Source organism: Besnoitia besnoiti, chromosome I (genome assembly GCF_002563875.1).
Source record: "Besnoitia besnoiti strain Bb-Ger1 chromosome I, whole genome shotgun sequence".
Classification (NCBI taxonomy): Eukaryota; Apicomplexa; class Conoidasida; order Eucoccidiorida; family Sarcocystidae; genus Besnoitia; species Besnoitia besnoiti.
The window spans coordinates 6,194,042-6,215,712 of NC_042356.1; the positions used below are offsets into that span (position 1 = coordinate 6,194,042).

The 21,671-nt window shown below is 59.5% G+C and overlaps 3 protein-coding genes across 3 annotated transcripts; 1 reads left to right on the plus strand and 2 right to left on the minus strand.

The window, feature by feature from the left end:
* Positions 1-467: 467 nt before the first annotated feature.
* BESB_008720 (uncharacterized protein) lies at positions 468-8,071 on the plus strand (the record flags this gene model as incomplete). Its single annotated transcript, XM_029359626.1, has 8 exons — positions 468-551; positions 1,886-4,247; positions 4,811-5,069; positions 5,252-5,440; positions 6,011-6,049; positions 6,586-6,970; positions 7,367-7,408; positions 7,952-8,071. The coding sequence occupies 8 exons, from the start codon at positions 468-470 to the stop codon at positions 8,069-8,071; spliced, it is 3,480 nt and encodes a 1,159-aa protein (XP_029222539.1).
* Positions 8,072-9,910: 1,839 nt separating this feature from the next.
* Positions 9,911-14,557, minus strand: BESB_008730 (uncharacterized protein; the record flags this gene model as incomplete). The annotated part of the gene is made up of 1 exon (XM_029359627.1): positions 9,911-14,557. The coding sequence occupies one exon, from the start codon at positions 14,555-14,557 to the stop codon at positions 9,911-9,913; it is 4,647 nt and encodes a 1,548-aa protein (XP_029222540.1).
* Positions 14,558-17,024: 2,467 nt separating this feature from the next.
* On the minus strand, positions 17,025-20,140 carry BESB_008740 (oxidoreductase, 2OG-Fe(II) oxygenase family protein; the record flags this gene model as incomplete). Its single annotated transcript, XM_029359628.1, has 7 exons — positions 17,025-17,098; positions 17,853-17,900; positions 18,298-18,395; positions 18,595-18,687; positions 19,039-19,147; positions 19,478-19,578; positions 20,019-20,140. The coding sequence occupies 7 exons, from the start codon at positions 20,138-20,140 to the stop codon at positions 17,025-17,027; spliced, it is 645 nt and encodes a 214-aa protein (XP_029222541.1).
* Positions 20,141-21,671: the final 1,531 nt, after the last annotated feature.

Genomic DNA, 21,671 nt, shown 5'->3' on the forward strand with positions numbered 1-21,671 from the left:
TGAACACTCGCCTCAGTTCCAATCCTACACACTGCATGCATCAGAGCCCGCGAGGCTTCGCGGCCGCTGCACGTGCGTTTCGCCCGAGTGCCTGGGTGAGGAATGCCACAGATGCAAAGTTGTTGAAACGTGCAGCGCTTCCGCCTGTCCCGCCTCTTAGAACCGAGTGTCTGCGTGGCGATGTGACCCCGGACAGCACAATCCCGGCGAGGAAGGCGTCATCTGTCGGCCGCTGTTGGTGTGCGTCTGCCGCGGTTATTTTTCCAACAGTTGCGCACTGCGAACACTACGAGGTGAGCACGCAGGTCCACTCACACACATTCAAACCCGAAGCGGAGCGCTACGATATCCGTAGTATAGGCACTTCACACACGACGGCAGTGTGTCTTTCCAGGGTGCTTCGCTGCTCAAGAGCTTTTTTCTCTCTGCCCCGTCTGAGAGACTCGCGCGAGCTAGCCGGACGGCTCATGAGCGCATGCCGTCGCATAGGAGTCGAGGTGTCTCTTTTGTATCGGCAGAATGAGCTGACTACGCAGCTGAAACGTTTTCCGGTGAGGCGCAGGGCGCCTTCCACTGGCCTCGTTGGCTGGCGGTTGACCAGGGAACGGACGAGAGAAAAGCTGTGCATGCCCGCGCAGATTTTCTGCATGCGGCCGTACCTGTCGCTCCTACTCGCGGCGCCACGAGATTAGCGGAGGTCTTCTGCGACTTTCCAGAACCAAGAAAAAGTACCGGAGCTTCCCTTTTCGTATTTAAGAGCCCGAAGACGGCGGAGGCTGTTCTCTCTGTGCCTACAGGCCTCCAAGTTCCGGCGGACTCGGCAGCCTGCATGCGTCTACATGCAGGATCCGGGAAATCAACGCCCGTGAAGATACTTTGATGCTTCAATACACGTCTACATATACATTTTAAAAGAATGCTCGTATTTGCCTGTGCGCCTACTCAATTTATGCTCAAGAAGATATGCGATTTGGCCTCGAATTCGTGCTAAACATTGGCCTCTACGGCTGCATCTTGCCTGCGGTCGGCCTGTAGCGCAACATACGGGGGCCTCCAGCTATCTACGTATGTGAACACCGAGCTGTGTTGAGGATTGTTTAAAACCTCCGCTCATCTCCTTTTTCCACACCTGTCTGTTCTGCTTGTCGCCCGTTTTTCTGCGAGCTCGTTTTCCTCTCCTCTTGCCTTACCTGTCGTTTCACCGTCCATGAATTGTGGAAATCTGCTACAGGATGCTTTTCTCTCCCTCCTGATCCCCCGCGTTCGCCCTTGTATTTCACTTCGGTGTTCTCTCTTCTCTGAGCCCGCCCGAGCCATTCCCTTGGTCCGCGACGTCTTCTCTCTCTGCTTCGCGAGGAGAAGAAGAGAAGAGGACAGCCATGTTTGGAAAAGTCGTAGCACAGCCCGGCGTATGATGAGACTTTACGGAGGCGTGTTTACACTCGAGATGGCGGCGAGCCTTCGCCGAGACGCGAGGCTCACCTCGCAGTTGTGCTCCTGCCTTTCAAGTTCCTTTCCTTTTCTTGGCAGAGACATACCAGCCTTCTCTTGCAACGCGCCGCGAGCCACGCGGAGCCGCCTCTTTCGCGATTCTTTATCCACAACGGCGCGCTCTGAAAAGCGAAAACGTCGAGGCGACGCAGGGGGAAACGGTTCGGCTGTGCGGGTTGCGTGTGCGGCTCCTGCAACGTCTTCTCATTCCTCGGCTTCTTGGGTTCCCTGTTTGGATTCGTTTCCTACTTCGTCATCTCACTCTCAGTGTCCGTCTGTTTCCTCGCGTTTGTTCGCTTCTGCATGGGCTCGCCCTGCACTTCACTCTTCTTCTGTCTTTGCGTCTCGTTGCCTTTCGGGCTTCTGTCGCTCTCTGCGCCTACGGCGCCCGCAGGGAGGCACGGGTCCCGCGTCCTCAGGCGACGTCCTTGCCTCGCCTCTTCGTTCTTCGTTTGCGCCCAAGAGGCTCTCCAGCGCCTTTGGGCTGTCGCCGTCTACGCCGCGTCCTCGTCCCTCTTGCACGTCTTTGTCTCCTTCTAGCCGCGGGTGTTTTTCCGGGCGCTTCTCCTCTCGAGTTTCCTTGAGTTGCCAGCTCCCGAGTGTGGCGCCGGCGCAAGAAATCCCGTCCTCGCCGTCCTCTCCCGCCGCGCCTGCCGCGGCTGGGCTTTCGCGACAGCAGCGCTGGGGCTCCTGGACTGAACGCGAGGAGGGTTTGTTCAGTCTGCTCCCGGCGAAGAAGAGAGTGGAGCGCGGCAGCCCGTCGGCGCTGCGGCGCCGGGCCGCGTTCCTCGCCGCCTCAGTCACGCGTGGCAGCATGGGCGCGGAGGACATCCAGTTTGCATGCACAGAAATGGCTGAGAAGGGCCTTCACCCGCTCGCGTCCTTCTGGAGAGACGTGGAGCATCACGTGGTTCAGCGCTGCTACGTCGAGATCCCAGACGCCGCGCCTCTGTCTCCTTCCGTCTCGCGGGTCCCAGGCCTTCCCCCTTCCGCCGCGCCCGCGCCCGACTTTCTGTCTGCCTCGCTCTCTTCTGCTGCGTGCTTTCCGGCGTCCGCGCGCGCGATCTCGCTGAGGCAGGTGCTGGCGGAGGCAGAACGGCGCGCCGACGCGGAGGGAGCTTCGAGCGCCGCGACAGGCCGACACGCTGACGGATTCGTCCTCTGCTCGTCGGTGCCTGCCTCGTCGCTGCTGACGCTCTCCAGCTTCTGTGCGACGCTCCACGCGTTCGCCCGCGGAGGGGTCTCTCCTCTGCCTCTCGCGCCGCGCCTCCCTTCACTCTTGTCGCCAGAGGCAGCTTCGCCACGCACGGGCGGCGGCCTCTCCCGGCGGCAGCCGCCTCCCCTCGGCGTTTCCTCGGCCTCTGCGAGTGGAGCGGGAGGCAGCGTGGCGGCAACGCCGCAGGATCCGGATGCTCTCGCTGGGAAGATCTACGCTGTGGGCGCGTTGCTGTTTTCCCGAGTGCCTCTGGCGTTCCGAGGCGGCGACCTCGCTCTGCTGACAGGAGCTCTCGTCAAGGCAGGAGTGAAGGACAAGGCGTTCTATGTTGCGCTTCTCGACTTCCTCCTGGAGACACCGCCTGCCATTCCTCACTCGCCTTTCGCTTCGCCCTCCCCCTCGCCGCTCCCTCTGTCTCCTGGGCTCGCGTCCTGCGCGTCGCCCTATTCTCCTGAGTTGCCCGCGGCTGTTTCGACCTCGCCGTCTGCGGCGTCTCGGCCTTCGGCATTGCCGCCTTCTGGCGCGACTGCCTCGCCGCCGGCGGCAGGTGCCCGCGGGAGCCCCTGCGCGTTGCCTCCTGTGGCTCCTTCTGCGGGGTGTCTCTCTTCGGATCGCGCGAGCGGCGGCATGGTCGCGTTTCTCGACTTTGAGCAGCGCCCCCTTGCCACGCTGCTCTACGCCCTCGCTTCGCCTCCTGTCTCCCTCCCCCGCGCTCCCTTGTTGCGCGTTTTTCACCTCTTCGCCGACTTCCTTCTGGGGAGGGGGGCTGCGGCTCCTCCCGCGGCGGCCTTCGCCTCGCCGCTCCCCCCTCCCGCCGGAGGGGTCGCTGCCGCGCCGCGCCTGCCGCTGCACGACCTGCAGCTGGCGGCGCTCGCGACGGTGCTGCGCTCCTTCTTGAAGGTGCGCTGTGACCGGTCTGATCTCCTCGAGGCGACTCGCGTCGTCCTCGAAGACGCCGTCCTCCCCTCGCTCGCCACGCAGGCGCATGGCGAAGATCTTGGCGAGCCGCGCGAGGCGGCCGCGCAGGCCGCGCAGCCCGCGAGGGAGGATGGGGAGGAGGCGGCGCGCAGCTGCGGAGGACGCGGTCTGGCTGCGGGCAGCGAGTCGCTGCTCTTCCGCGCAGCGGTCTGCACACCGCGCGGGATGCCAGTCACGCAGTCGCTAGTTATCTTCTTCGACGTCTTCGCTGCGCAGCTTGCGGGCGTCCTCGCGGCGCCGCTGACAGGCGTCGACGAACGCGCGCGGATCCTCCGCGGCGAGGCTTGGGGTAGCTCGAAGCAGCTTCAGGCCAAGGGCAAGCAGCCTGGAGGGCGCACAGGTCCGCCCCGCCGGAACGGCGCCTCTGCGGCTGTCGGACCTCACGCCCTCGATTCGGGAGGCGACGCGCCCGACCTCTGCGACGCACAGCGGGGAGCGCAGGAGCAGCTGCTGGTCAAACTCGCCACGGTGCTCCAGCCGCGAGTCCCCCAGATGGAACTAGGCGGCGTCATGACGCTCTGCTTCGCTCTCTCGCGCGTCGCACACCTGCAGGACGACCTAGGTGAGTGCGCACTGGAGACAAGTCGTAGGAAAAATCCCAAGGCGAGGAGACGAGAGGAACGCTGAAGGGCGTGGGCAGCCGGATGCAGGGGAAGGAGTCACGAAGGACAGGCTTCTTCGGGAAGGAGGAGACGGGAAAAGGGAGGGATCGCTGACGAGGGGTGTGGTGAAGGAGGCGACACTAAGAGAGGCAGCATGCACATGCGGCAGAGGCCGGCGTTGAGGCATAAAGACAGGGTTTCGACCACAGAAGCTCTCCACAGCGGGGTGCCTCAGAGGCCATGTGTAGGCTCTTTCCGTCTTCGGACATCTTCCTCTCGTTTCTTCTCTGCTTGATTTGTGCAATGAAGTCGCGTGTGAAATTACTTTTATGAGGTTTCCTTGCTTCGAAGCCGTCTCTCGCTGTCTCAAATGCAGTAGAGAGCGAGGCCATCTTTCGGGGCTCTGTGTGCGTGCATTGTGCGCTCGGGGAAGCGAAACTTGGATCGCTCTCTGCAGACTCTCCTCTGGATGGCAGACCTTTGTTCACGTTCTGTTCGGATTTATCTTTTCCGCTGTCTTCAGACTTCCTGATTTCCGCGATTGCACGTCGAGCGCGGCTCGCGATGACGCGAGCGGCTGGATCGTCGTCGTTCTCGGGCGCGGGAAAAGGAGACGCCGAGGCGGCGGATAGCAGAACAGCGCCGCACGAGCTGGTGCAGGACAACGAAACCAATACGACATGCTTCGGGGCGCCTGACGGCGCTGCCACGAGGACTGGCGCTGCGGCTGAAGATGCGCTGACGTGTCGGGACGTGAGCAACCTCGCTCAGACGTTCGCGAGGTAACTCTCAGAGGGAGTAGAGGAGGGAGGCGAGAGAAACGCGGACGCGCGTATGCTGCGTCTGGTTTCTCTCCTTCAACGCCCGTCTGGAGGCTTCTGCCGGGCGTGGCGTCCTGCCTCGCGCGCGCGTTCCGGGTCGGAATTTCGGAATTTTCTTTTTCTGTTGCCGTTTCTGTGTCTAGGCTGAACTTTGAAGACGCCGAGTTTCTGCGGGCGCTCGACGCCTGGATCCCTAGCCACGCGGCGCTCTTCGCGCCGCAAGACTTAGTCGGAATTCTATACGCGTACCGCCAACTCCGGCACGTACCGGAAGAGCGCGTGCGCGAGGCGGTCTTCCGCGCGCTCTTCACCGCCACAGAGCGCCTGATTCCGTGAGGAAAGGCCACGCCAAGTGCTTGAAATCAAAGACGTCAAGCAATCACCGCAAAAATTTCAAAACCTGTTCATGCCTATACACATATTTTGGTGGTGAATTACCTGCATGCGAGCGTATGCAAACGTTGATATATATATTTGTGCACTTTTGTGAATCTTCCTGATTCTACGGAGTGGAAAGGAGCAAGAAGTAGGATAATGAGTGGACCCTTCCTGCTTGCCAGGAAGATGCGTGTTTTGCCTTCGTATTGAAGCAAGCTCACCGATATCTTTTTTCATCTTCCCGTCGCACGGTATGTTTTCTCTTGTATCATTTCCGTTCTCTTTCCGTCGGCTTTCTCCGTGGGTGTCTTCCTGGCTTCCTTGATGTTTCCCGTTTTCTCTTGCTCTGCTTCGCCACCCTACTTTTCGCCTCGCACGTTATGTCTACTCTGCTTTCCTCGCCGCAGTGCCCTTGTGCGACGGCCCTGTCCACTCCGTTTAGAGATAAGCGTTTCGCTTCTTGTTGGCATGCTTCTTTCTTTCCAGTCGTCGTCCTCCCCTCACTTTTCTTATTTTTTCTTCAGGTCGTTCACCCTGCAGCAGCTCGTGACTGTGCTCTCCAGGTGAGTCCCTGAGCCTCGAGGCAGCCGTTCGAGTTCCTCCTTACTGCATACACTCAAGCTCTCGCGGAAGCGCATTTCTTGCCTGCCTCTCTATGAAGCGCACCTCAGCATTGGTTCTTTTCCCATGTAAACAGTCTTTTTGTGAGGCCGCGCCTGCGAATGCACCAATTCACACATGGGAAGTCACGCGTGTGCATGCTTGCATGATGACGGAGAGGCGTTCACGATTCATGGGGAAAGGCGTTCACGATTCACGGGGCTTCACTAGAGGGTCACAGTGCGAACGAGCGCCTTTTTGAATATGTGCGTGCCCTTTCATTTCCTCGAAATGCCTGTCGCTGCCTTTTCTGCGGCGCCCGGGCGTCTCAGCTGCGCGTATCTGCCGCGCTTGCTTGCTTGCCGCTTGCCTGTTGTCTTTCCAGTTTTCTCTCTTTTCTCCTCGCTCTGCCATCTCCGCGCGGCCTACGTTGTCAGGAATCCGGCGGTGTCCTATTCGCGAGCTCATTTCGGTTGCCTGTGGCTTTCTTGTCGTTCAGTTTCTCCCGCATGCAAGGCGCCGCGCTTTTCCCCGGCGCCCAAGAGACCTTCTTCGCCGTCTGCAACCACCTTGTCGAGGCTTCTTCTCTTCGCTTTCACATGTCCTCCGCCCCTGGAGAGCCTCGCACGCGCGCGTCGCCCTCCGCGCCTCCCTCTCTGTCTGCGCGCGATCCTGTCTTCCGTGCTTCAGCCGCCCAGCGCCAGAGGCAGCGGCAGGGCGACGAGGGAAAGAAGCGTCGCGGACAGAGAGAACATGGGCGCGTGGCACCCGCTGGTCTCGAGCTCACGTCGCTTCGTCTCGTTCCGATCGTCGGAGCTCTCGGGCGCATGCGCGTCAGGCACGAGCCCTTCTTTGAAGCTGCGGGAAACTTCTTCTGCGCAGATGTAAGCGATCAAAAACGCGAAAAACGCCGCAAAAGCGAGGCGGACGGGAAAGACGGGGACCAAACGAGACGAACCGCGAGCGGAAAGACATGACCAAGGACAGAAAGATAGGCAGATGAGCAGGACAACTTACGCCTGGAGAGAACGAAGACGCATAGCCGCAGCAAGAGCGTTTCGCGAGAGAAGCGGTGCCGCCGCGAGTCTGACAGCGACGTCGCAGAAGCGCCGAACGACAAACGTGGAAAGCTCGACCCGAGAGCTGGAGGGCAAGAACAATACGCCTTTCTCGTTCTCCTTCAGTTGCTCGGTAAAAGGAGTGTGCGATGACTCTCGCACAGGTAGTCGGTCGCAACGCATTTCCATGGAGCTCGTACCTCTTTTGTGGCTTCTCTGCAGGGGCTGGAACGCGCTTTCGCGTGGGATCTACAGTCTCTCAAGGCAGGTCAACGCGGCTGGGCGCCCTGCAGGCCGCGCTGTCCGTCCGCGTTTGTCTCTGTCTGTTAGCGCCTTCTCGCATCCCGAGGAGGATTCCACAGTCAACCTACAGACCTGCCAGCTCTGTGCCTAGGCGTAGACAGACACTGGACACGCGCGCTCCACTCCGCATTCTTAAAGGGGCTGGCGTTCATATATATCTATATATATGTAGATATAAGTATATATATGTATGTAATGTGTTTATACTCACGTGAATCGAAGCGACGATAAAGCAGGTTCGCTGGCGGGCGCGGGTCGGACTCATTTGACGTTGTTTTGTTTGAGCATCACGGTTGCCGCCCTCGCGAGTGTCCTCTCGTTTTTCCCCACTCTGCAAGTCATATGAGGCTCCTCCACTGTCCTCTCTGTGGAGGCCCGCACGTGGCGCTGTCCCCCAGAGCCGTCTGTCTTGTCTGCAGTAGATTCGTGCATATACCGGGATTCGGCGCTAAGTTCTCACGCGGCATGCGCCTTTTTTCTGCGATATTGGCTCTGCGTGTTCAGGATGCCTACTCGCGCGTGGGCCTTGGGCACCCGAAGTTGCTGGCTCTGATTGACAAGCACTTAAGTTCGCTGCCGCCAGTCCCTGCGACGCCGCGCCCGCAAGGCTGCACTTTGGATTAGTCTGGCGAGCGGCGCATGCGGACGCTCGCGGGCGACAGAGCCGAGCGACGCGGGGCGCGGGGAAAGCCTGAGCAAGTAAGAGATATGCCGCACGTTCTACAACGGAGAGAGATCTAATACGGCGTCGAGCCAACAAGCGAAAGAATACAGAGAAAAGGCCGTGGGGAACAGGACGCGTGTGTATGGCTTGGAGGACTTGTCAGTGGAGCGGCGGGTTCAGGTCGCCTCGATCGGTCACTCGTCTATACTTAGTTGTCCACATTAATGTGATTGTCGAGGTACATCAGAGTTTGCTTAAAGGTATGCGTGTGTGCCGCTACGTAGGTGTGCTCCCGTGCTCATAGCCGGCCGAATGAATGAAACCTAGTAAGAGTATGTGTACATATCGTCTTTACGACAGTTACGGCGGGCTAGGGGGCAAGAGATAGGACCCGCGGCTTTTTGTTTCTTGGAGACCCCGCGGCAGATGCGATCGAGAAAAACCCTTTCCATCTCGAAACGCTCAAAAATCGGCAGATCTCAGCGGGATATATCGCGTACTCGGCATGCCTGCATCCGTCTGCGAACTCGTTCACTGCACCTCGAAGTAGAACTCAAGAATCTGCAGGCGGCTAGTAAAAAGAAGCTTGTGCCCACGGCTCCTCTGGGCCTCGAACCGCGTGTGTCTCTCACCTGGGTCCAGAGCGTCCCTCGGGGCGACGCGCGCCGGTGCGGCTCGTTTGTGCGAGAGAAAAGAAGAAAAGTGAAAGGCAGATGGTCGGCTGGGAGCTTCGTTTCGCACGAGTCAAAACATCTGCGCGTTCAGGAACGAGCTCACCTTCAGATAGATTTACAAAATATGTGTGTAGATACAAAGCTCTGTTCGTGCGGTTACCAGTGACAACAGTGAGAAGCTGCATTGGACGAGCGAATCTCGGCATGCAGCTGTTGCCGCCTCGCACAAACGTGAATACACCGATTTCATGTACCGTGTGCGGAATGTGTGAGGGTGCGAGGCACCTGCCACAAAATGAGATTTTTGTGGACGCTGCTGCGTAGGCGTCAAGCGTTCAAAGGCCAGCACCAACGACTCAGTGAACCCTTCTGAGCTGGAGTCGTTTTTCTTTAAATAAAGAAGGCTGACGTGGACTCGATCCCGCTTTCGCTTCCTCACATCGAACCTCACGGGCTCAACAAGTCGGTGACGGGAGATTAAGAAGTCTGCATTTGTGCCGGTTCCCTCTTTTCCCCGCGCCTCGAATGAAAAGGCTGCTTGACCTATAGCCAAGAAAATATACAAATGCAGTTAGGAGTGCATGCACATACAAAGATATATATACTCATATCTATGTACGCATACATATATATGTAGGAATATACATGCAGATATATGCACATAAATATGTATATGCATTCACGATATATGTATGCATCTGGCGCCTCCCTCGGGACTGCTGCGGACGGTGTAGATGCGCGGCGTGGTACGCGGCGGCTCGCAGAAGTGGCTGACACAGCAGAAAAGCCGCTTCGAACTCGACAGAGGGTCGCTCCCTGCTCCAGAACTCTGTGCTGGAGGTTCCGCCGCAGTACGTCTGCATAAGCGCCGGACAACCTCGAGGACGTCGCGACGCAAAAAATGAAGTTAAAGCGCTGAGCAGCTGTCGCACTGCGTGCGCTGCTCAGGCTCCGGGCGGGAGTCGAGGCACGGATGAGCCGCCCCCCTCGACGCCACGCGAGGCGCGAGCCCACTGCCCACGGACGTCTGCTCTGCGAACCCCCGCAGAGCCGGTGCTCCCCCGGCACTGCAGCGTTTGCCCTCGCGCGCCTCGTGGGAGTTTCGGCGGGCGCCTGGCGGCGCGTTCAACCCAGGAGCGCCTCTGCGAGGTTGACTCCGATTCGGTCGGCGATGTGTTTGACGAGACCGATGGGCGCGCTGAGTGCGAGTCGCGCGTTCGCGTTGAAGAGGTCAGTCAGGTGCGCGCCGGCGCTGCCGCCTCCGCCGGAGCTCGCCCCGAGCAGAAAGAGGTCGGCTGCGTAGCCGCGCGTCTGCGCCGCGAGGAGCTGCTGCTGCGCGAAGACCCAGCCGAGGGCATTCGTCCACTCGCTACCCCAGATCTGCGCAGTCGACTTGAGAACGCCAAGGCTGCCATACCCGCCGTTGCTCGCGCCTCGCGCCTCCTGCGCGCCGCCCGCCGCCAGCCGCACGAGCCCCAGCCGCAGAAGCGAGGCGACTTGCTGGCAGACGCCTGCGTCCATCAGCCCGATGCCGTCGCTCGCGCGGCCTCGCTCCCGACCGGGCGTTCGGACGCTGAATTCGAGGCACTCGGCGAGCGCAAGCCAGCGGAGCAGCGTGAAGCTTTTCGGCAGCGCTCGCGGCAGAAAGTTCTGCTCGAGCTTCTCCGAGGCCGCCAGCCCCGCCCGCCCCTTCCCCAGCCCCGCCGCCACGACGGTGGTCCCGACCGCCGCGGACGCGAGGTGGGTGCCCGCGCCCGCGGCGGCGATGAAGGGAGACTGGACGAGCGCGGCGGCATTCCGCGGCCGCGCCACGCGGAAGATGTTTCCGCAGCAGTCGTTGAAGTGGCGCTTGTCGCGCCCTGGCGGTGTGTAGGCCGCGATGGCCGCAGCCACCAGAAGGATTTTCCCCAGCCGAGGCAACTCCAGGCGCCGCGCCGCCGTGTGGCGGTTCTGGGCGGACGCGCCCCAGACTGTGACGTGTTTCGCGTCGAGAATTTGACAGTTTTGCAAATCCGGCAAGAAGTGCGAGAACGGCTGCCGAAGCGCCGCGCGAAAGTGCGGATGCAGCAGGCGAACCAGGAACGACGCAGCCGCGACGGACGCCGCCTTCACCGCCGCGAAGGACCCGAACGCGCCCGACGCAGGCGGCGGCGAGCCAGGCACGCGCCCCGCCACATTCAGAGCTGCAGTCGTCGCCGCCGCAGTGAGGGCGGAGGAGCCCGCGTCAGTCCGGTTTTGCAGCAGCGCGAGGTTGATCGCCTGTCCCCAGAACTCCCGACAGAGAAAGCGCTGGTCGTGGAAGTCGCTGCGCAGAGACTGGTGAAAGGACTGAATGAAGAGTGTGACAAAGTGCGACCAGAGTGTCTCCACGTCAAGGAGGAGATCCGTCTCCTCTTCGAGCGCCTCCGTCGCCGCCGACGGGCTGGCAGCGACGACGCTGCTCTCTGTCTCGTGCTGGCCGTTGTGTGTGAGCTCATCGCCTCCACTGCACGACGCCGCGCGCGTCGGGATCCCCTCGCCGTTCAGCAGAGTTGCGGAAGAAGCTTCTTTCTTCCGCTTTGCGGGTCCTGCCTCGAGGCACGAATCCGCACTCGCTGGCTCCTTCTCTTTCGCTCCACAGGGGTCTGTGCGCACTGACACTGCCGGCTCTTCCCCCTCAAGATCTCTCTCCTCCTCGCGCCATCCCTCCGCGGCGGAGTCTGGCAGGCCGTCCCGCTGGCCTGCGGACGCCGTTCTCGCAGTCGCAGGTGCGCCTTCCCTCTTCCGAACCCTCCTTCGGATTCGTCGCAACACCAGACGACTCTCCCACACATACGTCGGCTCGCTGCTGCGCCCTCCTCTCCCTCCGCTGACTTCACTCTCTCCGTCTTCCGTCTCCCCTCGGGCGCCTCCTCGCCGCGGCGTTGTGGCGGCGCCGGCTGCCTCAGCCTCCGCGTCGTGCTCAGCCTCCACGACGGCAACGACTGTGCGTTGCTCGACCAACTCGAGAGGCCCGTATCTCCACTTTCGAGCCTCTTTGGTCCCGCGGTCTGCCACGGCCTCTGATCCCGCGCGAGAGGCCCCGCGCCGCTGCTGTCTGCTCTGTCGCGTCGCAGCCAGGCGCAGCACCGGAAGACCCAACCAGCGGAAGCTGCGAACGAGGATGTCGCGCGCCTCGCTCGCTTCGTAGGCGCCGAAGTGCACGCGCGGCGGCTGTGGAAGGCCTTCGTAGACCTCCGGACGCAGCGGCGTGCGGCCTACCACCACCACGGACACGTTTCGCGGCGGCAGGAGGAGCGCTTCTTCTTCCTCTTCGTCTGAGGACGACTCGTCGTCCTCCGCACAGAAACCATCGCGGAAACTGCGAGAGGCGGCGGTGGCGCGCGCCTCCGCGGTCTTCTGCGGTCGCCCGAGGCTCGGCTCGCCGCCGAGGAGTTCGGGAAGGCGCAGGAATGCGTGCAGCAAATCGGGCATGTTCTGAGCCAGGGTGAAGGCCTCGTCGATGACGAGAGGCACGGTGAAGGTGCGCGCAAGAGGCGAGGAGCAGCGTAGGACCTGACGCAATAGCGAGACGAACTGCTCGACCGAGTTCGCGGAGGCCCCTGGCGAGAAAAGGGTGCCCGAGAACGCCAAAGTGTCGGCGGTCTTCTTCCCGCCGCTCTGCATTTGCCGCAGTAGCCGATCTAGCTGAGTTCTCTTCTCCTTCAAGTCCTCTTCCAGCAGCTGCAGCGCCGCCGCCGACGCGAACGGCGACGCAGACGACGCGTTGGGCGGGGCGAAGCACGACGTGCCGGCGAAGAAGGCGAACAAGGCACCCGAATCCAGAGGCGACAGCGCAGGGTCTGGTGGCGGCGCGGAAGGAGACGCGTCTTCAGCCGGTGGCACCGTTTCTTCGCACGCTTTCGCGCTTCTTGAGGCACATCCGGGCTGGGCTCGCTTCCGGTCGCCCGCCGCCCCACCCGCCTCTGGCAGCTCTTCGGTGCCTCGCGCCGGGCCTCCGTCGGCGGCTGTCGCGCCGCGCCGCGCATCGTCCCCCGCGGCTCTTCGCTGGAGGGCGCGGATGGTCTGGAGGCCCGCCAGGAGCTCGCCGCGAAGCTGGAGAGCCAGATGAAGAAGCAGCTTCCCGCAGATCGCCTGGCGAGCTGCGAGGCGGCTTCCGCCGGCCGTGGCGCACGCAGCTGCGCAGTCGACGTATCCCCACGCGAGCGAGGAGGCGCCGAAGAAAGAGAGGAGTAAGTGCGACTTGCCGGTGCCCGGAAGGCCAACGACTTCGATCGGCGAGACGGAGTGGACGAAGTCGCCTAGCAGCGAAACTAGCCGCCAGAGCTGATTCGCGCGCTCGCGCCCGAAGGAGCGCACGCACGCGGCGACGGAAGTCCGCAGAGGCAGGGGCACCCCACGCCACGGGCTGTCTCGCGCCAGCGACAGATGCGGATCGAAAGGAGACGACGAGAAGGAAGCGAGCGAGGGCGAAGACGCAGAAGGCCGCAGCGGACAGACTGGAACCGCCGCGCCTGCCGCAGCGAGTGAAGTACATTGAAACGACGGAGAGAGCGCACACGCTGGCGCAGGAGAGGTGAATGGAGCCTCGTCCGCGATCACCGAGGACAGCAAAGAAGAGAGGCAGGAAGTTTGGCTTGCGTGCGTGTCTTCGTCTGCGGGCACTGAGGCCTGAGAGAAGCCTCCGTGCGTCGGCGACTCGAAGGCAGGCAAAGCAGCTCGCACGGCTTCGTGCGCGGAGGCGGAGGCTGACGCGTAATCTCTGAGCCGACGGGCGCCTGCCTGTCGCTCGCTGCCCTTCAACTTCTGCGGTATTCCGCGGCCGCCGCGTTCGCGTGTCCCGATCGCCTCGGTACGCGGCGCAGCGGCAAGCACGCGTGGGGACGCCTCTCCGTCGCAGACCGCAGCGCGCGCTGCGCGGCGCGCGCCTGAGAGGGGGAAGCTGTGCGAGGCGCTGCCGTGAGCGATCACCGACGGCGACTCTTCCTCCTCTTCGTCTGACAGCTGGACATACAGATTCTGAAGAGAGGGGAGCAGAGTACGGCTGCTCTGGCGAGGCTTGTCCTTGTCGGCGCCTCCGTCTGAGGGCGCGGCGGCGAGCCGACCCGCCCCGGCGGCGGTGCGACCCCCCTGCGACCTCGGACTGGCGCCTCCGCCGCGCGCTTTCGAGGCACTTCTTCCGGCGAGGGCGGGCGCCATCGCAGCGGATGGTTGACTGTTGGGGGCGTTTTCTTCTGCTGCAATGCCGCTCTCGTCGACTTCGTAGTAGAGCCGCTCCGGGCTCCCTGGTCGCATGGTGACCGACAAGCGTTTCTTCCGCCTCTTCTTCCCCCGCAGTCCCTTCTCGCCGCTGCGCTCTTCGTCGCTGGCGCCCTGACCCGAAGAAAGGCAGACTTCGATGTCATCTTCGCCGGTGCCGGCGGCGCCGCCGGCGCCCGCTCGCTGCACGCCGCTGAGCGCTGGCCTCAGCAGCTTGGTCTTCTCGCCGGCTCTCGGGGAGGCGGCGCCGTCAGAAGCCTGCAGATCCGCGACCGGGCTCTGAAAGGCAGAAGAAAAAGTGGAGGACAAGGCGTCGTCGTCCTCCTCGCCCTGCTCGCGCACTCTTCGCCGCTTCAGGGGGTTCGAGATCGCCGACCCAACCGAAGAGGTGGAGAGGCGCGCCGACGCAGGCAAAGAGGGCCTGGCGCGAAGTGCAGGCGCCACTGCGCGGGCAACGGCCGCTCTAGCCGCCTCCGAAAGACTGAGTTTCTCAGCCATCGACAGTGCGGAAGCGGCTGGCGGACGCCCACGCATTCCCGCTCCCGGTGCGCGTTTCTCCATGGCGTACGGGGGGCGGGGGGGGGGGGGGGGGGGGGCGGGAGCGCCGCGCGGAGAGGTGTCGGAGAGTGCCGCGGCGCGATTCGGACTGACCCAGAAACAGGAAACGAGGAAAGCCGTCGACGGTTGGCAAGCGAAGAAGGCCGGAGCCGAGGAACAAGTGGGGGACCGTATGGGTGGCTTAGTCCGAAGAACGCGAAGTTATCCGCTGCTGCCGAGTGAAAAGGCGAAGCTAGCAAGCGTACTCAAAGGCGATTTTGCGGGGGTGGCAACGAACTTTCGCCGGTGTCGCAGTGGAGACACCAGCAGAACAGACCAACGATACACACCGCGGGCACGCGCGCGCCGGAAAGGGAACACGAACATGCACAAGGCGCTCGGGGGAGGTGTGCCATCAAAGAGCACATCCAGTTCCTGGAGCATATCAAAATTCAGAACGGGTCAGGGCCGTTACACCAGGTCTGGTCACGCAGAGAGCAAGCGGCCAACACGGCATTGCGAAGATCGGAACTCGTGCATGTAATTCGAAGGCCGAAGCGGTCGAGGCAGCCCCTCCGCCAGCTCCGCCACGCCGCTCATCCGACCATTTTCCATGGATCAAGTGCTGGTAAAATTGCGAGAGTGTACCAGTAAGTCGCGAACAGCACCGCAACATGAAGTAGATTCACAGATGCATGTCCGCCGCGTTGCGCCTCACATTTACGAGCAGTTGCATGTAGGCAGAACGCAGCATCTCTGAAATGCCCTCCTGTCACGACGGATTTCAGGGTATGTAGGTATCACTTCGTACATGCGACATCTCTGTGTCTTCGCTGGCTATTTAAAAACAATATGGTATATAACATCGCCGATGAACGACATGTCCTATAGGACGAAGAGTCTGGATAACCAGCGCGCAGGAGGGTGGGAGCAGGTGGTACGTAGCCCACCCCTGTCGTGTCACCACCCCGACCTCTGCAGAGTACCGCACTCGATTATGCTCTTTTATTTAGAACGACCTTCTTCCTCAGTCGCCAGGTAACCACATATGAATAGTAAAATTCATCAGGGTCGAAGACTAGTGGTCATCACCTCTAAGTATTCTTTAAGATGTGAACGCTTGGGAGCGACTTGTTCGATCGGAGGTCTCCGCCCTGGTGTGTGGTCGGCAACCGATTCTGGCCTCAGTCACGCGTCCGACAGCACGCGTGGACACACTAGTGTGTTCCCTGGACAGCTGTTGCGTCCGCCATGTCTCCCCTTCAAAATATGTGAAACAACGCCTCACTTCGAGGGTGTCAAACCTGTATGTGGAGGCCTCCAGCGTTCCGTACCTCTCGAGAGCGACCGTGGCTCTGCTGACAGCAGGAGTTGCTTCGATGCGTGAAAGCCAAAAGTTAGACGATGCAGGACGAAAAGGTATTCGCAACGTGCTCCGAACCGTTAGGGGAAAGGGCATCACAGGGTCTTTTGGGCGGGAAGCAATCACGTGTACAGTATCGCCAACAAATCCCGACCAGTATCTGCACACAGTGGAGATGCGTGTGTGATACCGTTGCTTGTTCGACGACAACTCCGAATATGGAGCTACTATACAACTTCACACGTACCCCTTAAGCAAGGAGCGATCTAATAGCGTTGTGGAGTCTTGTTTCCCAGGTCACTCAGATGTCTCCACCTCCAACACAGCCCTTCAGTTCCTCCGCCAGTCACCTTGACTGAGAAGTACCACTGTTCATGCTTGTGGGATAGCAGGGGCGACACCATTGTTTCCTGAGGGATCGGCATGCTGTGCGCCGATTCCGGTTCCCGCGAAGTGGATACACGTAACTTTTGAAACGGTGCCGTTCGCATTTTTGCCTACGTACTGTTGGGGTTCATCGTGCGCTGTCAGGCATACAAACCTGCCGGCTGCCCGCCCTCTCTTGCGAACCGCTCTCCACCGAATTATTCCGTTTTGGTTCGCTGCGAGGCTTGCATGAGGTTCCTGATTTGCAGTTGTGTCTGGGTAGTCGGATCCACGCACATTTTGAACCCCTTCAGCGCAGTGCAAGGAATCGTGCCACACAAGCTTTTTCATTAGGAGTGAGTGCTTCCAGTTCTCTCTTCTTTACGGGTTTCGCTGAATCCGGGCAGCGCATGCGTCTAACAGAGTCTCAGACCCTAGAGCTACTTGAGAGTACGCGGTGGGAAGAAACAGCACTTTTCCAGCTGCTCACTCAGCTACGTGGTCTCGTACATGACGGTGCGAGCAAGGCCGTCGAGCCACACGAGGCATCCGTGTCTTCGTCGACAAACATTTATCGTGAGAAAGAGCCCATTATGTTAAACAACACCGTGGAAATTGCTTTTAAGTATTCCGCCTGTTTTAGAACGTCCGGAGTGAGACAGAGTCGCGAGCAAGGGCATCTGCTGCTTTACTATTTATCACTCTCTTCACGACGGCAAACGCAAAACCAACACGTTATGGCGAACCGATCTGAACAGCCGACTGGAAGGACGCTGTGTTCGAGATGATGGCTTCTGAAGACAACCATCCTGCAGCACGCAAGGACACGACACAGCGCGCGGACAGCAATAAACGACACAATACGGCAAAAAACGGCAGAACCCGGACTGGCGTGTAGCAACTCCGACGCCACCACTAAGCATCCTTTAAAGATGTCGACCAACAGGCAGACAGCTTGCTGTTTGCTTTGATGAATACAATTCAAGCAAGTACCCTCGGCATCGCAACGGGCACCTCAATGCTAGCGCACACGTGTGATTCATGACTATCTTTCAGAGACCCGTATCCTCCAATGTTTCGCGTCTATCTCATACTCCGGCACGAATGCCGAGCTCGTAACAATGCTGTGCGCCTGGTCTGAGTTTTCCTACATGCGGAACTCTCACCTGCTGCACAGGGGAGGCACGTCAACTCGGAACTTCTCCAAATAAACCCGCAAACTACCGGCGCATTGTGGCTTCCACTCTTTGTTCAGGTATATGATTGCAGTCAAGTATCTCTCGGTGCCTGAGTGCAGCAGACCGTGTGAATGAAGGAGATAAGCTCCTGGGAAACAGCTACTTGAAAACAGCGTAGCGAACCTCTCGCCGTAGAATACCCCGTTATATCTGCTGAAGTAAAAAATGCAGTGTGACAAGAAAAAAAAGACGGTGCTCCCAGCTACAGATATTTGCGTTTAAAACTCGAGATAAATACGTCGGCACCACAGAAGGCAAATCCGGCTGTCATTTCGGCCGAACGCAGGGCGTGTCTCATACTGACCATACTGACACAGCATCTTACCCGACTCCGCTCCGGCGTCCATATGTGCAGAATAGCCAGCTGTCCCGCCTAGAACGACGCCACATACACCACACTCGTGCGTCATTGTGCCTCACGGCCTGTGAGAGTCATTGCGTGCCGGCATTAGCCTCAACACAGTGAATGGCTCAGAATTAACGCTCAGTGCCCATGGGCACCTCAAAGAATCGTGCACACATTCAAGCCGCATCGCAGAGAGGCACAAACAAACAGGCCACGACTCAAAAGTAGACACATCTACAGCACAAAGCAGCTTTGTCTTAAACTCGAGTTGCGCGAGCACACGGCAAAACGAGAAGCTGTAACACCGTCAAGGCACACGCTTGTACAGAAAACGGTTCGCGTCAAAGTGCATCTCTTCTGGCAGGAAGTGTTGCAATGCAGCACGACACACGACGGGTCTACCACGACTGACGCACGCGCTTACTTGGGTACACCGACAGCTGTAGCTCTGTGCGGTAAGCCTTGAATTCAGTGCCCAGGAGAACGAAACCCGCGTTGAGGGCGTCTCGAAGTTCCTCGATTCTGGTAAGAGATTTTAGGCAGGCACTGAGACACAGCGTGCCTCTAAGATGTCTGTCAGCCGGTGTACCACACGACTACGGCGATGCGTGGGCAGAAAGGGCAATGACAAGCTCTGGCTATCATTCAGTCGCAGAGTAGAATCAGATCCGTTCGTACAGTGAAAGGGATTCGAAACGGTGTTGCTGCCCAGTTCGCTTACAGCGCAAGTATCCTGGTGCATGCTGGCAGGGCTGTGAGGTCCTGCTCTCGAATCCACACGATCTCGTCGCTCCGCGTCTTGCTGTCGACTGCCCTGCAGAGTAAAAGGAACAAAGGCTCTCACGATGTGTTGGGGGTGATTCGTGATTTCCCTCCAACGTCACTTCGGCCGTGAGAGGTCCACTGCAGCCACTAACTTGTGCGCACCCTGTGCACATCGGAGGTCACACCGCTACCCTCCAGGAGCATGTACACCTCTGTCTCCGGTGTTTTATGGGAACAAGGCCTGTCAGCCGCATTCCTTGTGGTAAAGATCCAGTCAGTCACAGTACGCTGGGCTATCGACAGGATGGCACCTGGCATCTGCAGAGAGCAGCACACTGTTGTCAGGTGACGAGTAAAGAACTGGATGCTTTTTCTCCACGGTGACCCGCTTCCGGCTTACTTGCGACTAGATGCCCCGAAGGACGCGTTTCTGAAGCGACCTGCACTACGCAGAGTCTCGGCTTCTTCTCTGGCTTGGATGCACACGTCGGCTGATGTCGCGTTGTCAACTGCAGGCACCGGATAGAGAGACACGGAGGAACCAACGAAGGGTAAGGTGCGCGAGCGAGAGCCCCCTGCCGCGGCGCTCAGCCACAGTACGGTTGAAGGCGGCCAGCGAGCCCCTGTCATAGTCTTCCCTGAGTCCCTGGTACCCAGCTGCATCGAATGAAGCTCCACGTATCGCAATGCGTGTACGTAGGGACCAAGTCGCATGGTCGTCCCCCTTCTCCCCCACCCCCTCCCCCCCCCTCTGCTCCTGGGCTGCTGAAGTTTCAGAAGCATGCGTTTGATGCCGCTTCACGACGCAGTTCCGCCGGCGCACAGGTGGCACAGCGTACCGATGACGACAGGAGTTGCTGTATTTGATGGATCGATAAGGTTTGTCAGCTCGGCCGAGTCGCAGAGGAATGACGGCAGATCTGTGTATAATCGACACCGCCTGCTGACACCGCAGCGCACGCAAAATCATGCCCACCGAAAGACGAAACTGCATATTTGGACTCCTTGTTTCAGTGTTTCATGATGCAGCTGCAGACTTCCTCTGCTCCCACACACTCCGGACACCGACTATCTGCTGGCGTCGCTGTTGTCTTCCCGTCGGTGCCTGAACGGTCCGCCCAAAGCAATACGTCCAACATGGTCGCCCAGGCCCCCGGAAACCGTTCTGTGGAGGTGAGAATGTGCGTCTTTGCCCGTGTAAATGCGAGGCATCATTCGTTCCGCCAGCACGGAAACAACCGGGAATGCACGACGTTCCTGGCACCGTTCTGCCGCAGCCTATTGTCCCAGGCCGGTCTCCGATAATATCCATTTGGTGGGCCCGGTGAACGGAAATGATCCTGATAGCGTTCGCTTGTGGAAAAAACACGATCAGCTTACTGTCTGATTTCAGGGTGGTTCAAAGGATCTGTGCACATGACAACGGGGCGGTTGTCCGCTTCCTCTTTGAGCCAGCTGACGAGATGACGTGGCAGCGATGCGATCAGTTCGTCGAGTTCCATGGCAGCATGGAAGGAATGGCCGCAAGCTGCAGGAATACGTCAAGCGTCCTCCGCGAGTCGGCGCAACATTGTTCACCCACCCAGGTGAAGGCGCCTTGTGTGGAACACGAAAACGTGGCCAATGAGGTGCTGGTCAATGCTCTGAAAAAATGTACACAGAGAATCTAACTCGTATCAGGGGATGCATTGCCCTGCGTTCCACGGCATGGCATTGGAGACAACGCCTTTTTCGAAGTCTATCACTGCTACCGCGTCGCACAGGGACGAAGGCACACACGTCCGAAACGCAGCGGAAGGGTAGATGGACGTGTGTCGCTCCTCAGTGGTGAGATGAGCATATCAATGCGCATTACTACCGACCTCTCGTCTGTACACGGTATCGAAGTCCGGACGTTGAGGCCGTGACAACAGCTAGGGCTGCGTAACCAACTGCGCCGTCGTATAAGGTTGACCTCACAGCCCACAGGTGCGTGCAAAACCACAACGACCTCGGCTGAAATGTGACCTCATCTGGCCCAGAAATGGCAAGCGCGATAAGCAGTAAGGCGATAACACTGCGATGCGTATGTTGACTGGCATGCAAGGCCTTGCACGGTTGGACACTTGCGCATGCTGGCTTGTTGATATTGGAATGCGAAAAAGAATTTTCTACGACGTGACGGAAAACGCTGTCGGCACGGATCAGCATGGAAGTAAAGGCCAGAAGAAGTTCGCACAAAAGGGGAGAGACAGCGTGGTCGTTCCATTCGTACGTGCGAGGTGTGTAGATAGGAGGGGTTTGACCCGGTTTTTCGAGGAGCTCTCTGTCTTAGTGCGCCCCCCAGGCGTGACCGTCTGTCCACCCCGCGGTGTGCCACAGCTGACGCTGTCCCCAGTCTGTTTCCAGCCACTGAGCTCTTTGCCTCTTCACTGCCAATGAAAGCGAGTTTTGTATATGTCCTGCGGGTGGTTGCAACCTCGGAAAAACCAAACTGTAGCTTCTCGGGATGAGAGAGTGTGAATGTCTTCAACCTTGCGAGCGAGACGACAGGTGACGACTCGCATACTGATTGATTCACTTGATACATTGGTCGGACGATGTTTATTTTTCTATCCTTGAGCCGAAGGTGGTTGCCCGGTCATGCATACAAGTGTAGCGGCCGCCAGTACTGTCTTGAAGTTGGAGCCGCGATATGTATTCACCCGGCACCGCAGCAGCTCGTAAAGACCATATCCGAGCAGCCAATCTACCGAAAAAAAAAGGCGGCCGTCGCTAGTGGAGTAAATTGCCATTGTATCACAAATTTTTCATACAGACATGGAAACTCACTCAATCACTAAAGCAAGACAAGTCAAAGTACCTATACACTAGCGCATCACGGGTAGTGAGGGCCAGCGTCAGAGTTGATGCAAACGACAATCCATTCACGTACGGCACGATCCGCAGTTACCAGCCGTTTCATGGGCATCGGGTTCTCTAGCAGCTATTACCGGCTTATCTGTGATGCTATGACTGGATATGATACAGGCCGTAGTTGCGTTGCCCTGATAT